Source organism: Rhinichthys klamathensis, unplaced genomic scaffold (genome assembly GCF_029890125.1).
Source record: "Rhinichthys klamathensis goyatoka isolate OS25496 unplaced genomic scaffold, OSU_Roscu_1.1 h1tg000099l_1, whole genome shotgun sequence".
NCBI lineage: Eukaryota > Metazoa > Chordata > Actinopteri > Cypriniformes > Leuciscidae > Rhinichthys > Rhinichthys klamathensis.
In genome coordinates, this window is record NW_026606638.1 from 1967759 (window position 1) to 1984262 (window position 16504).

The window sequence follows — 16504 nt, forward strand, 5'->3', positions numbered from 1 at the left end:
ATAAGCCATAATTTGAGGCTACTTTGTTTATGACAGCTCGCCGCTAGAGCGGAGGGCTGATTATGTAATGTAAGTAACCTATTGGAGATATTTAGGGTCTGTACAAGACAGAACGGCGCTCTGAGACAGGGCGCTGTCTATATCGTGAAGACGCAAGTGTCATGTGTAGGGAGCTTGATGGGAGATCATGGGACCCGCACATGCGCTGCTAGACTTTCTTGATGTTATCTAGGAAGCTCTTGAAGAACTCACCAAAACGCTGAAGAGGATAGGTGCAGAAGTGTCATCTATTGTGGGCTGACTAAACATTGAAAGAAGCTTCTTGTATGCATTCTCTTGAAAGAGTAAGAATCTGAGGCAATGTCGCTCAGTGCTGCCTTATATAGGGAGCAAGCCCATCCCTATTTAGTGTTGGCCATTGTAGAACAACAGCGTTATTCAATGAGGTTTCAGTATTTCTCTCTGAAAGATGTTTCCCCAAAGCGTCAGATTCTGGCGCAATGTCGAAGTGACCAAAATCAAAAGGAAACCATGTTTTTTTGGCGGTTTGATTACCATTTGTATAACCCCAGTTCTACAAATAGCCTACCATTGTTAATTTGTGGCTACTAGTTTAACTACAATAACCATGGTTTTAATTGTAGTAATACCATGGTTCATTTTCGTAAGTGTAAAAAAGTCAAGTCCACGAATGTGTTCATCTAGGCGAAATAGCACCATCTAATGGACATTTTTATAATTACCCTGAAAACAGACTACGGATGTTTGGTGTCCCAGACAGACAGACATCTGCTGAGCATCCATTTAATCTCAACACACTGAGTATGAGTGAGTGACTGGTTCTCTCTTAAAGTTAAGTGTTTCGAAAGTGTATAAAACTGAGATATTCAATCACTTTAGCAGTTGTGTATCTCGAAAAGAGCCGTTCTGCAGCCTCCTACTCCACACCCCTCGTGTCAATGACCAAATGAACACCTGTCTGTCTTCAACTTTGAAATATACTCTGTAAATGCAGTAATACTCATTCTTGACCACACACACGCACAGACACATACACATTGTTGCAGGGCTCGGAGGGTCGTGCGGTAAACGTCATAAGCCTGTGGTAGCACTGGAGTGAGCGGAAACCCCTCCCGAATCCCAACTCAACTCCTCCAACCCCAGTCAAAGAAAAGAGGAATACCGAGGAATCAGGAAACAAGGACAAATACCACAATACACCATTACAGTAAGCCAATGAACTATTCTATCACATACGCAATTTTTTTCTCACGTAAACGGTGTTTGGTGTGCCGCGAGTCTCGGTTATGCGCGTTTGTATTCAATTCCTTTGCTGTTTTTCCAAAGGAAAAGGCCAGGCAGCATTAGCAGGGCAGCGCTAGCAGCGGCTAACGTCCCACCAGCACAGGAAAGCCAATGAACATGTTCAGTAAGCCTATAAAATGTGTTCTGCAGTCTGTCAACTGTCAGTAAATGTTATTTGTGGTGGTTATGGATGTGTGAGTTTGTGTTATATCTGAAATCAAAGAAAGAGTTGTCCGTTACCCTCCTTAAACTTTTGACAACAGCGGTACGATCAGGGACTGTGCAGATAACCACACAAACTGCGGTTTATTCACACTGACCGGCTCAAACAATCGCACATTATTAGTATGTAATGTTATTATGTCAGATTGTGTCACATGTGCATCGTGGACGATTGCTGAGAAGGGCTTTGTGCATAAGGAAATTTGTCATCCCATTGAACAGTGATTGGGAAAAATCCTTTGAATTTCCTCTTATTTAATGATCATTAACATTAGTGGCACCATAGTACATAGTATACATATACATAAATACAAATATTATTCAACCATCTTCCGGTTGTCAAACGTTCATGTCCATCATTCATAATTTAAAGTCCAACAAAAAGTGTGCTTGTGCTGACTTTATTTAAAATAAATTCCACTTGGTTTGATATTTGTTATTTACAATACATAATATGCAGTATAATGCAATTCATCCAGTTATGTATGACACAAACCAAGTGTGCAAATATATTTTGTGGCCACTATATGCCTAAAATGAAAATTAACTCAGACCTTTTGCTTATTCTCAGTATGTTTTAGTTCATTTCTGCCATTGACAATGTTTTGGATTTGAACAGTGTTTTGGATTTTGAGCAACATGCTACTCATTTCCTGTGGGAGAACTGTCATAACCACTGGGATGAGATGGCAGCAATTATTAAAACATGTGGTAAGAAACATCCAGAGCGCATTTAAACCTGGATTGCAATTGAAGTACACATGTGTCTTTGCTCACCATTATGTTATTGTTGACATAAAGCAATGGCGGTCACCAGAAGAAGCTGACTTTGTTTACATGTTATGTTTGACGTCCCGTTCTTCAGACGCTCAAATAAAGGACTCACATCACATTCCTCTGCTAGTTTGCTCAGAAGTGCTATTCAAGCAGTCGTGCCCCCACAGAGCTGTTCTGTTGCACACAGCAAATCCTTGTTGAGCTAAACTCCCACTGATGTGCATTAACCAGCCTAATTGTGTTATGGGTGAGAGAGGATTATACAGCACATTGGTTATTTTACAGCTCTATGATGTGTTTTCACAGATGGGCCTGGCTTTTGCTTTTGAGCTGTCATTGAAATTGGAATTGCTGTGTTTTTGGTATTGATTTCATTTATTAAGCTGGTTTCAGACTTGGTTCGATTGCTTGGTCGAACCCCCTCCTTCTACCTCTGCAGGTTTCGTTTCACATTGTAAAATATTTCACATTGCGTGTAGGCACAACGTGCAAGTTTGCACATTTTTAATGGTCAACCAATAGACTTTACATTTTTTGATTGCCAATGACGATATTTCAGAGAGCAGGGATATAAAGCTGTTCTATATAATATTACACTATTTATGTTAATTTATTTATTATTTATTTTAAAGATAGTAAATAGCCCATGCTGCAGTGCCATTTATATTTATTTTAAATAATATTTACTAAATTAGAAATACATCATTTGTGAACGAATCAATATGAAGAAAACTTGAAACCTGTGAAATAAACGAATTCATACTTTAAGGAGCATCTTCTTGATTCTGTAGTACTATAGTATTTTTTCTCAAATAAAGAAATTCTCAAATAAAAAATCTTGTAAGTCTGTCCAATGGAAATCATATTTTCTCTAATAAAGAACAGGTAGCCTACACAGTGAATATGACAGTGGTCAACTGGATATAGAGCAGCATAGTTTAAAATCAAGAATTTAAAGTTTGTTACTCATGTTTGTCCAGTGACTGCAGAAATCTCCTTTCTGAATCCAATTCACATGGATGAATATGAGAAAGTATTATAGCGGTGGCCTTTCTATTATTAATAATAGAATGTAAGTGCTGTAATACTTTTCATTTACCATTTGCTTTCTTTATTCAACCTTTTTCTGAACTGTTAGCCTAAACAAAGACAGTAAACTACTGTAATAATAACGCAGATAATTCAAAAATGCCAAATACTGGGCGATATATATTGGTCGACCACTAGTTCGAACCAAAATGTCTTATAGAGTTATTGTAAAGGTGGGTTTATCACTGAAAACAGTATCTCACTATGTTCACTCTTTAAACAGCATTATGTTCAAAATGGAACACTATGGAAACAGCTTTTACCTGCACGCTATGGCGTTTTGCTTCGGGAGGAGCTGACGGAACGGGAGTTTTTTTCAGTTTTCCCCCTCCATTTAACCTAGTTAACACTGTGTTCGTAGTCATCCAATTTGAAATGTCGACTACAAACACAAAGGTTCTCCATATTTACGTTGCTTTACAGCTTTTAGCCATTGCCTACAAACACTCTAGATCCTCTCTCTCTCACGTTTACTCTTTGAATTCTTGCACCCGGGAACAATACAAGTCTACAATATTAACTAAAAGTTTGCTAAGCAGTATTTCCTACTAAAGCAATATTTGACTCTGTTCAAGAGTATCCATAGCAGACAGCCAGGTGGAAGTGGCCTAGGACGGCAACATTCCCAGGGCATTATAAGTTTTCCTATTTGGTAGACATTAGCATAGCTACTTCAGGAAGGGATAAAATGGATGCTGCATTAATTGTGTTAAATATTTTTAAACAGAAAATATTAATTGCCGAAACGAACACATTATTTTTGACAGCCCTAATTTTAACATGAACTTGCGAAGTACACAATATATCCGTCACAAGTTGTAATTTTGACAGTGTTTATCAGAATAGTAATTTTCACAGGAAACCACATTTCACAGGAAAACACATTCAATTAACATTGTCTGCTTTGTTCTCTTCTTGTGGCTTACTGACACAACTTACCCACCTCCTGTAGTCTAATGGTTGACTATTTAAACAAACCGTACATTTACTGTGAACTTTGGTAGTTAAGCAGAATAAAAATATCCCAATCAAGTTTAACTTGCTCATTTTTTATGATGGCAATAATGTAATTTTAAAAGTATATTGCCAGAACACTACCTCTAACCCTCACAAACGAAGATATCTCATGATAAAGAGTATGCTTGATTCAATAAGAACAGTTTTATGATTTCCGTAAGTCTTTCAATACAACTCAATTGTCTTCATCACTTTTACATCCTCCCCCCCCCCCCCCAAAAAAAACTGCCTTCCTGTAAGCTTCTTAATGAATCGGTGGTTCTATAAGCTAAATGTGACCCAGTGTTATTCCCTTTGGTGGAAGAAGGGGAGCAGAAGGTTTGTACTCTTAGATAAGGAGGTTATTAAGGGCTTTGTGAAGAATTAAACTACATTACTAATCTGAGTAGCCTAATTAAACAACCTTCTGCTTTAGTCCCCTACTGTAAACCAGTCCAACACAGTCACCATTTATGTCTCAGGGTCATTAATTGTGACATGTTACACTAGCCTAAAGGCACAAATAGCTGAAGTTGATCTCATACTTATTTTAGTTGCTAAGAAAGGAACTGGAGGTGTCAAATGTGGTGTTGTGTTACTGTCTATACTTTCGTTTCAACAGTCATTGACTTTTATTAGATCTGACTGTTTTCTCGACAGGCCACTCATGCGGGTTTTAGTCGTCATACAGGAAGTCTGTTTTCGCTTGATTTGCACTTGATAAACTACATTCTCTTTTAATTAACCTGTATTATGAAACCCGGAATGAATGTTCAGTGGTTTAAGCCATATAGCTCGGTTTCTCTTGCACGCCCTGGTTGGGTGAGGTTATTTAGAGAAATGGAGACGTGTTGATAACAAGGTAAGAATGCTTTGTGATGCTTTTTGTTACGTGGTTATTTAAGACTGGTCATGGCTTTGAGGTGTAAACAGATCATGTTTTTGGTGTGATTCTTGGAGGAACACGTCCTGAGTGTGACATGTCAGTCGTCTAGGTCTTCTGCATATATTTTTTCCCAGACAAATCAGTTTTTCTCACTGGATAACTACTTATTCTTCGGTAAAAAGCTGTCTGTGGTTTTCTACTGGAAGGCAATGGAAGTGGACTATTAGGTAAAATAGAAATTTATTAAAAAAACATATAACATAATGTTTAACAGAAACAAATTTTACATCATCTTGTTTATTTGGTTGATTCTATAGAGTAAAACTACCCATTAAGCAAAGTGAAATTTCTTAAAAAATACATAACATATGTTTAACAGAAACATCCTCTTACATCATCTTGTGTTTATTTGGTTGATTCTATAGAGTAAAACTACCCATTAAGCAAAGTGTAAGTTTGCCAAAATTTAAACCTGCTTTGTATTATTGTTAGTTATAATATTGGTAGAATATGTATATTAACATTATTGTTAGTTATAATATTGGTAGAATATGTATATTAACAATGTATACTCTTTCTATGTGTCACCTAGACTGAGAAACTTCCGACGCAGTTTCAAAAATGCGGAAGGGCAAACTGTAGTTTTCACGAAAACCAAGTGTTTTATTAGCTCTAGGGCTTTTGTGAAAACTACAGATTGTATTTCCACATTTCATGTATTCCTGCCCGGAGACAGTCTGATCGACAGAGGGTTATTTAAAAACTGTTATTTTATGAGTAGGTTTATCACTGAAAATTGTAGTGCACTTTCTTTGTCTACTCTTTAAACAGCATTTTGGTAAAAAAAATACTATGGCAACACCCTTCTTACTGGCACACGATGGCATTTTGCTTTGGGGGGTTGGGGAGAAGGTGCTCCCCATTCCTCTTCTTCCTAATTAACTTTAAGGTTTCTCCCTCTCTGTTTGGTATAAAACACTGTGTTCGTAGTCATCCAGTTTGAAATGGCAACTATAAACTATTTTTTTTGTCTCTGCATTCTCTCCATATATTTATGATTCTTTGCAGCCTTTAGCCACTGCCTATTACTGGACCTTCCAGTGAAACCGTCAGACTTCTCTCTGGTGACACATGGTCTTCTCCAATCATTTAGTCCATTTAAACCCCGCCCCTACAAGCTCACGTTCATCTACCTCTACTTTTTAGTGCAACGCCCATATCTCAAAATCAAGTTAACAACTGATGCATAAAACCAATAATTTTTTTTTCGATAATCTGTTACACTCGGTTGTATTTCACAAATTACGGAAGATTATTGTAAAGCGTTACCATTTTATCTGCCAGAAATCAGTCTCACCTTCTCTCGATAATAAGATATTGAACTTGCTTGTAATGTCTCTTTATTGGCATGCAAAGATATAGAGTGAATGAAAGATGATTAGTCACAGTAGAGTTAGTCACAGTGTTCTCTCATTTACGATTCTTTGCAGCCTTAAGTCTACAACGCACTGGATCCTTCACTGGAAACCAAAAGTAACTCTCACCCGATAAACTTTCGTGAGGCACACTCGCAAGGTCTCTCGCTCTCTCTCTCTCTGCCGTGCTCGCGCTATGTATGTTATGCGCGCAGTATGTTCTGTCTCGCATGCGCGCTCTAGATTCCGGCAGATCTGAACTAATTTGCGGGCATCAGGGAGACGCAGGAGACTCCCGGGAGACTTGGGATGTCTGCAATGGCCACAGACAATTTGAGGAAGTGGTGGGGGAAGTGACGTATGCCGTAAAGCAGTCGATTTTTGTAGTTCTTTTTGTGCACGGGTTCCTACCCGAAACCCGAAGTTACATAGTGCCAGTAAAAGCGATACAGACCACGTCAGGCTATGGCAGACGTGTCATTTAACTTATTTTAAGTCGATGTACCATCACAAGGGTCTTGGACATATATTATGAAGGTTGAAAAACTACATAGTGTTACTTTAAAGTGCCCCTATTGTGCTTTTTCGGATATTACCTTTAATTCAGTGTGTTATATAGCTGTTTGTGAATGTAAAATGTCTGCAAAGTTTTAAAGATCAAAGTGGACGACAAATAAAGTTATTGTCTCCCAAAAGAAACAACTGCTTCTGAACTGTCGTCAGTAATTCCAGTCTCACTTGCGTTGTTTCACGTTGTTTTTTTTTACATGAATAGCATTTTAATGTAGGCCTATTTATGAATAAATGAATACATCTGAACAAATGTGAGAGTCATGTAATTGACCCTGAAACAACTGTCCTAATATCATTATGGATAAAAGCCTCTTTTGAAAAGAGAAGAAAAGTTGTTTGGCTTGCTTTATTTATTTATTTATTTGATAAAGCTTTATTGCGTTACCAATTTATTTATTTACTATAATTATATTTATTATATAAATATTATAATTATATTTATTTAAGAAGTTTGGCATTATCATTTGTATTTATTTATTATAATAAATGTATTTATTTCAAACAAAATGTCTACCATATCAAAGTCATGTGGTGTGACCAACATGGTGTGACCGTCACTCCTCCTTTTATCCTTCCGGACCTCCTTCCGTGAGACTCGAGACTGGTGTGGCGCGCAGGTGACGCTCTTTAGCAATTGCGCCACCGTCCTCGCTCCATTCCCGCGGCTCTCGGCCCCGCACTGCTTGCCACATTACATTTTAGCATCATTAGGTAATAATACGTTTAAACTTTTATTAAAAATGGTAAAAAGTTGATCAAAACCATTTGAAACAAGCATGAATACAAAGAGTACAACTCGGCACATATGTTCATGCCCTTCAACTAACCAGTCATTATTTCTACCCATACCCTCTCTCAGCAGCAGCAGTAACAATGCAGACCTGAGAGGCACACCTCATTGAGTGAGAGAGAGAGAGAGAGAGAGACACAGCGTGCCTTGCGAGTAAGATGGGGTTTGGCCAGGACCTGCGCAACTCCCACGAGGGTCTGATGAAGCTGCAGGACTGGGAGCTGAAGCTGCTGGAGACGGTGAAGCGCTTCATGACCTTACGGGTGAAGAGCGACAAGGAATATGCATCGCTCCTGCTCAACATCAGCCAGCAGGTGGACAAGCATGACAACTCTTCTCAGATCAACTATGTCAGCAATGTCTCCAAGGTAACGGCCTTCTGGTCCTCTCCGCTGCATTATGGGTAGCTGATGCTTATGATATGCTCAGTGCCTGCAACATCCTCTCTCTGTTTTTTTGTCTTGTCATCTCAATCTCTTTATCTCTTTGTTTGTTTCTCACATTCATTCACCCACACACATACTTTCTTATTCTATCGCTGTGTATCATCATGTGGTTATTGTTATCAGTCATGGACTCACATGGTGCAGCAGACAGAGCAGTTGAGCAAGATTATGAAGTGTCACGCTGAGGAGCTCAACTCGGGGCCTCTCCACCGCCTCACCATGATGATCAAAGACAAGCAGCAAGTGAAGAAGAGTTACCAAAGCCTCCACCAGCAGATCGAGTCTGAAATGAACAAGGTGAGCCTTTGTATTAGTGTTGTCAAAAATTGAAATATCTGAACGGTGACACCACACGTGACGCACTCGTCTCATTCGCTCTGGTTAAATAGCAAAAGTGAAGTGAATGGAAAGATGGCGAGGGCGGTGCCCCCGCGACCGGCTTTGGTTGATTGATAAAGAACACCGCGATCGGGCATGTCGGAGAATGCACTGTGAGCGTGCTGCGGGCACCCAAAAGATTGTTTGACTATCAATAATCCCTAACATCACTCATTTTTTACAATTATTTTATAGGTGAAAACAGACTTAAGGAACAGGCTCCAGGGGTACCATTTAGCAGCATATATGCTCAGCATCAGGGGTGTTTGTTGTTTGGACAGACCTGCCCCCACTGCCAAAAAAAAATCCTAAAGGAAACACTGTAACTCTTCTCATTTGAACTTTTATGAAACATTAACCAAGATGGCCTAGTATTGTTGTTGATATGTTTTTTCACTGTTTTCTTAAAGTTAACATAATCTGACTGAGCAATCTTAGACAAGTAAATATTGTAACTGTGGTCAAATGTAAATTAACTTGTGCTTATTTAACTTTATTCAAAAATTATTATTTAATTCTGCAATTTGCCTTCATTAGCGATTATCATCAATTAAACAGATACTAATTAAACTTAACAGCTAGACAATGGCATCTCTGAATTTAATAATGAAATGCCTTCATGTTTAATCTTATTATTATACATTATTGACACTCTGTCCTCCAATTTGATACTGTTAAGTGCTTTTTTGTTACAGTATACAGTGTTTCCCCTAGGATTTTTTTTCAGGGGTGTTTGGGACTGCTAGTGTTGCGGAGCGGGCGTGTTACGGATACGTGGTGAAAACTTTTTTGCAATCAAAAAGCATGTCTAATTAATTGAAATCACGTATTATGAATCATTAAACTTATACAAATTTTTTTTTTTTTTATATATGAAAAAAAAATTCACAATAATTCTGTGTTGTGTTTTTTTCTGGTAATAAGGCATAAAACACACATTTTATCATTTATCATCAATTTTAATCATGAAATTAAATAAACTTTTTGTCAAATAACTTGCTGCACAATGAGCTTTACTGTTAAAATTAAAACATGGATTATTCCTTAAAAATTTCAGTTTTGATGATAATTTATTTGGATTAGTGTTAGTGTGTTATTACATTGGGACTAGGGGTGTAACGGTACACAAAAATCACGGTTCGGTACGTACCTCGGTTTTAAAGTCACGGTTCGGTACGTTTTCGATACAGCAAAAAGAAAGAAATGCCAGAGAAATTTCTTATTTGTTAAAAGAAAAAATATTTTTAAATAACTGAGTTTTCCTACATCTTGAAACTTTCAGGTTTATAAATGGGGGTCATCTTTGAAGGATGAACAAATAATGTGTCAAAAAATCATCACATTAAAAATAACATTTAAATATATATATATTTATTTATATATTATTTGAGTTTTGAAGAGCTGGAAAAAGATGTGTGAAGTACTTGAAAGCAGTTCACTATTCCAGCCAAACTGGTTACAGTTAGTGTTAGCCTACTATATTAAATCCATGGTGAATGTTGCTGGTCTGTGGACGTAAAGTATTACTACTTCATTCACGGCACAATGTTTCTCCTGGTTTCCACGTCAGCGCTGTTTGATCTAATAGAGAACTACGGTTAATAACGGAGAAATGTGAATGCTTCTCACTAGATCTCGCAGCGATGTTATTACTTCAGTGGTGAATTCAAATGTTTTCTTTACTGGATCTCTTAGCGCTGTGTTGTAACAGTGTCGCTTGATCGAGATCGGCTCGCGCTGCACAGATGTTGCTGGTCAAATGATCCGTGAAGCACAATATAATGAGTAGCGCAGTTTCGTTCCGCTTTCATTACGTTTGCCATTTGATGTTGCGTAACGTTGTGGTGATCGCGCCAGCGCAAATTTTGTCGGCAAGAAAAATGGTCCAAGGAATCGTTCGGTTTGTATGCGTACCGAACCGGAAGCCTCGAACCGAAACGGTTCAATACGAATACATGTACCGTTACACCCCTAATTGGGACATATCTAAATTCTAATGTACAACAGTAATATATTTCTGTCAAGTTAAACCGAACTTTTATTTTGACGGGTTGCCGTGAAGACCTTTTGAGTTCCTGTGTGTTTATGTCATGATGATAGTTTTTCTCAAATGAAGCGGTGAAATGATCACGAAGTGACTTTCGGAGTGGATCTAGAGCCTGGAGAGGAAGTTCATGCATTTGTGTCTTCATATAGGCCAAAAAACAGCGCAAGCGTCACACGTGCTTCAGTGTGTGAGTGTGTGTGTGTGTGTGGTAAATGAAACTGCGCGTCGGCGGCACCATTCATTCACACAGAACATGCAGGATTCGTATTTAAATAGTCTTTGTGTTTTAATATTCACACACACTAGTCTACATCGCGATTTGATTTCAAGTGTACTGAACTGCTTTCTATTTTTTCCTCAAATTTACAAATTCCGTGAAATTCCGCGTTATACACTAAATTCTACGGAGCCCGGGAAGTCACCTGTGGGGAAAAAAAAAACAATCCGTGGCGACGGTTCTGCAATCCGTCCCCTCAGTTTATAAACTGTACTCACGAATTCTTAAACTGTTCCCTCGGTTTAACAATTCGTGCCCACGGATTAATAAACCGTACCCACGAGTTCCTAATCCGTGCTCTCAGATTTGTAAACAGTGCCTTCAGTTTTTGCAATCTGTACCCACAAATTCATAAACCGTGCCCACGCTTTCGCAATCCGTACTCACGGATTTGTGGCCCCTCCCCCAGTCTGTGGCGCATGCTTCAACCAGGCCTCCTGTTTAGGTGCGAGATGTATTCCATTGTTTAAACCTCATTTTTTTAAATGGATAATTCCTTGGATTTTCTACAAAAAACTACATTTAGGCTACTTGTATCTTTAAAGTCCATTTTTGGGAGGAAAAAGCTCCGTATAGAATAAGCAAAAAAAGACTTAACATATAAAAAAAGAAATATTACACAAACACATTTCCAAAACTGTAAAAGGTTAGGTTATATAAAAATAAAACATTCATAAATGATTTTATGATAAACATATTACTGTCTTTAGTGAACTCATTTATAGTAATAAACGCAAATAATAATAATTATCATTATTTTTTATTACATTTAGGCTACATAGGCCTATTTAGAAGATGCTTTTATCCTCCCCCCCCCCCCCCAAAAAAAAGAACAAAGCAATTCGTCAAATGTCAGTCATAATACAAGTTAGACAATAATAAAACAGGGCTTAGATTGTCACAAATAAACACAAGATTTTGACGCATATCCAAGTGTTTGTGCGCAAAAAAATTAATTACATTGACGTATTTTCAGTTTTTTGTTTATGACTTTTTGCCCCTTTATCAAACATTTAAAATATTCGCAAATTAATATGGAAAAATACTTAGAAAAAAAAAAAAGCGTCTTCTAAATAGGCCTGTAGCCTAAATGTAATAAAAAATAATGATAATTATTGTTATTTGCGTTTATTACTATAAATGAGTTCACTAAAGACAGTAATATGTTTATCATAAAATCATTTATGAATGTTTTATTTTTATATAACCTAACCCTTTACAGTTTTGGAAAAGTGTTTGTGTAATATTTCTTTTTTTATATGTTAAGTCTTTTTTTGCTTATTCTATACGGAGCTTTTTCCTCCCAAAAATGGACTTTAAAGATACAAGTAGCCTAAATGTAGTTTTTTGTAGAAAATCCAAGGAATTATCCATTTAAAAAAATGAGGTTTAAACAATGGAATACATCTCGCACCTAAACAGGAGGCCTGGTTGAAGCATGCGCCACAGACTGGGGGAGGGGCCACAAATCCGTGAGTACGGATTGCGAAAGCGTGGGCACGGTTTACGAATTTGTGGGTACAGATTGCAAAAACTGAAGGCACGGTTTACAAATCTGAGAGCACGGATTAGGAACTCGTGGGTACGGTTTATTAATCCGTGGGCACGAATTGTTAAACCGAGAGAACAGTTTAAGAATTCGTGAGTACAGTTTATAAACTGAGGGGACGGATTGCAAAACCGTCGCCACGGATTTTTTTTTTTTTTTTCCACAGGTGACTTCCCGGGCTCCGTAAAATTCCTTTTTTATGACTGGATTTCGTCAGCATTTTAGGGGGGGCGGGGGGTCATTTTAACAATGGTAGGGGAAACACTGGTATATTTTAATCTTTGATAACAGTAGGTAATCATGTTTGCTCTGGTCCAATTAAAAAATATTAACAAATAGAACTCAGGACATTTTTGTTCGTAAAATATACCTCATTGTCATGTTCTAGACTTGTTATATTTAGCTTTAAATAAATAAAAATACCCCCTTAATATTGTGGCAGTTTTTTTTTCTCTGTGGTATCGAAAATGGTATCGAATATCGATATATTTTAAAGTATCGTATCGAAGTTAGAAATTCTAGTATCGTGACAACACTACTTTGTATAGATCACCACTGCCGTTTCAGGGAGCATATCAGTTTGATGGAACAGTTTTTTTTACTTGGGTTCTGTCCCCCACAGGTAACCAAAGGTGATCTTGAGAAGTTGAAATGCACCTACAGGCAGTTAACTAAGGATGCTGTTTTGGCAAGAGACAAATATAAGGAGGCCATTGTAAAAGGTAAGGTGTTTGTTTATTCTTTGTTCTCTCAAATAATAAACCGATTATGTCCAATTCACAACAAAATGACTCTGTTATGAACCTGTTTTAATGAGTCTGTCAAGTGCATGAACAGTTTAAGTGAGGGCCTGTCCCAATACCCACACTTGCACTTGAGAGTGCATACACGACAGTAAATGTGTTAGACTGTCCCAAGTCTGATAAATGCCAAAGCTCAGTGCCCTCAAATGGGTCATGACGTGAGAAATCCATTTTTCCTTGATCTTTTGACATGTAAGAGGTCTTTGTACCATTAAAACACTGCAAGTTTCATATCTTAAAGCATCCTCCTCATTATAAACATTTATGTAACCAAGCTCCAAAATGTGTCTCTTTGGATTTGGTGGGATCTGATGTAGAAAGCAAGATGTGAATACACCAGCAAATGACTGCCTCTTGAGCAAGACGAATCGTTATACATCACACCATAGGCCCCGCCCACTGGCGTAGAGTCGCTTAACGTCTGACACCTGTCTCTTCAAAAGCCAATGAGGACAATTGGAAGAGTAAAAGAACGTTGGCTTTGACGCGTCCTGTTTAAACAGCTCGTTTGAGAGAAGGCTCCCAGCATCAGGAACAAGTGAATGGTTTGCTTAATGAAGCCCACGATTGAGTCGGATTATTATATGTTTGTTTGGAGCATTTGACTGCAGATTGCTTTATAATCAAGGCTCAGTGTAATGGAGAGTTTTCAAAAAAGCTTCTGTTGAAAAATTAAGCTGGCGACCTTATTGGATCTGACAGCAAAGTGTAAGTAAACATATTTCATAATGCTTTGTCTGTAAATAATGGTTTTACATGGATAATGTTTTCAAAAGAGGGTCAGAATGAGGGTTTAAAATTTTACACACACACACAAAAAAGGTACGACAGGCTTCCAGCTGGGCGTCAGATCAAAAGAACTGAATGGCGAATACCAAAGAAGGCGAATACAATAAATTATAATATAAATTTATTGTGAATCACAAAAGTAAATAACAATAAATCAGTTAGGATTCGTTAGAAGGACCCATGGCCCAAACGAAAATGATATAACAATAAAGTAGAATTCATTAACAAAAACGAATAGAGAAATAAATCAATAGAGTGGTATTCTCGTCAGAGAGACCCAAGGCCCAAAATAACAAACAAAACCCAATCTAACGAAATTAAACAGCAACGAAATTAACCTAACACAAAGAAAGAGAAAATGAATTACAATAAAGCTTATCTAACTACTCATCAAAAACATAGAATAAATAAGTTCCAAACAAAAGAGCAGGTCTCTCATACATTACCACATTCTAAATAAAACACACAACCAAAAGGAACACGGAAATAATATTTTGGTCTGGCGGCTGGCAGGAAATCTGAGCCATTGCGACCGACCCGAAGCCGCAACAGTTCCCTCTGTCAAGCGGAAGAGGAGTTCTTCTTAAAAGGACCGCCAGCTTGATCATCCAATTACCGCTAGCAGGCGACAGCACTGTTAGCAAATCAGCGATGATCTGAAACTCAAAGAAAACATCAAAAAGCATACACAGATATTATAAATACACAAGGAAAAATACACATAACGTAACAGTGTCCCATCGGCTAATCAAAAGGTCTACACATGCTTGTGGAATTCATACCTATTTGAATACAATATACAAGTGCTCAAGTCCCTCAGACTCGCTCACTCAGTGAATCACTCAGCCGTTATTATGGAGTTCTCCAATAACTCTCTTACTGAATCTTGAGTAATTTATCAGGTTTGTCTGATGAACGGAGAACTATTACTGTGATGTGCAATGTGATGTGCAATGTAGGTTTGACTGTCTAATTTTGGTCTCCAGTTACTCGCCTTCATGTCGGTCCAAAGACTTTCTTCTGTACAATATTTAATGATTACCCAATATATATCTGGTACTTCTGCTGAAATTGTCATTTTTAAACTTTATTTACGGAAACTATGGCTGGCAATTTATGAAAAAAAAAAAATATATATATATATATATATATATATATATATTTTTTTTTTAATAATTAAATTCTATAATTAAAGAAGATTCCATATCTGAATGTTATTCAGGCTTTACATTTTTACAACAATTAATTTACTAGACTGTAGTAGTCATTTGTGATTACGTTTTTTTTCTTTCAAAAACTAATTTCTATCCAACATAATTTTAGAGCTTGACAACAAAGATTGACCCTGCAGTGGTTAAAGTGGTTTGACATAACTAGAAAAAAAATCCCCATGACCTTTTAAGATTTAGTTGAATTTTCCAGGTCTAGAAATCACACCTTTGTAATTCCCTCATATTATCTAGGTTTTCCAAGACATTAGGAAACCTGGTTCTTAAATACAGTTGTTGAGGGAATTAATTAAATAAGAAATATAATCTCAGTTTACATCTTGATTTTGTTTGAAGTGAAACACATAAAGTGTTTTGGTAGTTTGAATGTGGAATTCACTGCTGTACCTAGCTGAATGTTGGATAGGAGAACAATGTGAAGAGTTTTAAAAAAATTAAACTTAGTATAAACAAACAGTAAATACCAGTTTCGGTTGACCACTACTTACAACTTCTCATATAACAAATCTGCAGTTTTCAAAGGCTTACACAACACAACATTAGCCTTCAGAGGACTTTGACTTTCATCTCACCGCCACAATTGCTTTCATCTCCTCTGCAGGCAAAGAGACCGAGAAAGCCCGTGAGCGCTATGACAAAGCCACCATGAAGCTGCATAACCTGCACAACCAGTACGTGCTGGCAGTGAAAAGCGCGCAGCTACATCAGGAGCACCACCATGAGACTGCACTGCCTCTGCTGCTGGACTCCCTGCAGAAGATGCAGGAGGAGATGATCAATGCACTGTGAGTGGACCAGATTACACTTCTGGTTTATTTCCTCTTCTAGTTATTCCTGTAGGTCAAACAGTAGAGCATGGTGCTAGCAATTACAAGGACCAGGTCAATTGTTCAATTCCCAGGGAATGAACGAACTGATAAAATATATCCCTTA

At 37.6% G+C, this 16504-nt stretch overlaps 1 protein-coding gene across 2 annotated transcripts in view; it reads left to right on the plus strand.

Annotated features, from left to right (window-relative positions):
* Positions 1–986: 986 nt before the first annotated feature.
* Positions 987–16504, plus strand: part of fer (fer (fps/fes related) tyrosine kinase) — a 48375-nt gene continuing 32857 nt past the window's right edge. Inside the window, exons 1-5 of one of the 2 annotated variants that reach the window (XM_056252956.1) lie at positions 987–1228; positions 8126–8421; positions 8623–8796; positions 13373–13472; positions 16173–16356. In XM_056252956.1, coding sequence (XP_056108931.1) covers positions 8212–8421; positions 8623–8796; positions 13373–13472; positions 16173–16356 — 668 coding nt within the window. In that variant the 5' untranslated portion in view covers positions 987–1228; positions 8126–8211. Of the gene's footprint in view, positions 1229–8122; positions 8422–8622; positions 8797–13372; positions 13473–16172; positions 16357–16504 lie in introns of both variants that reach the window. The other variant, XM_056252955.1, reaches the window with a different exon arrangement.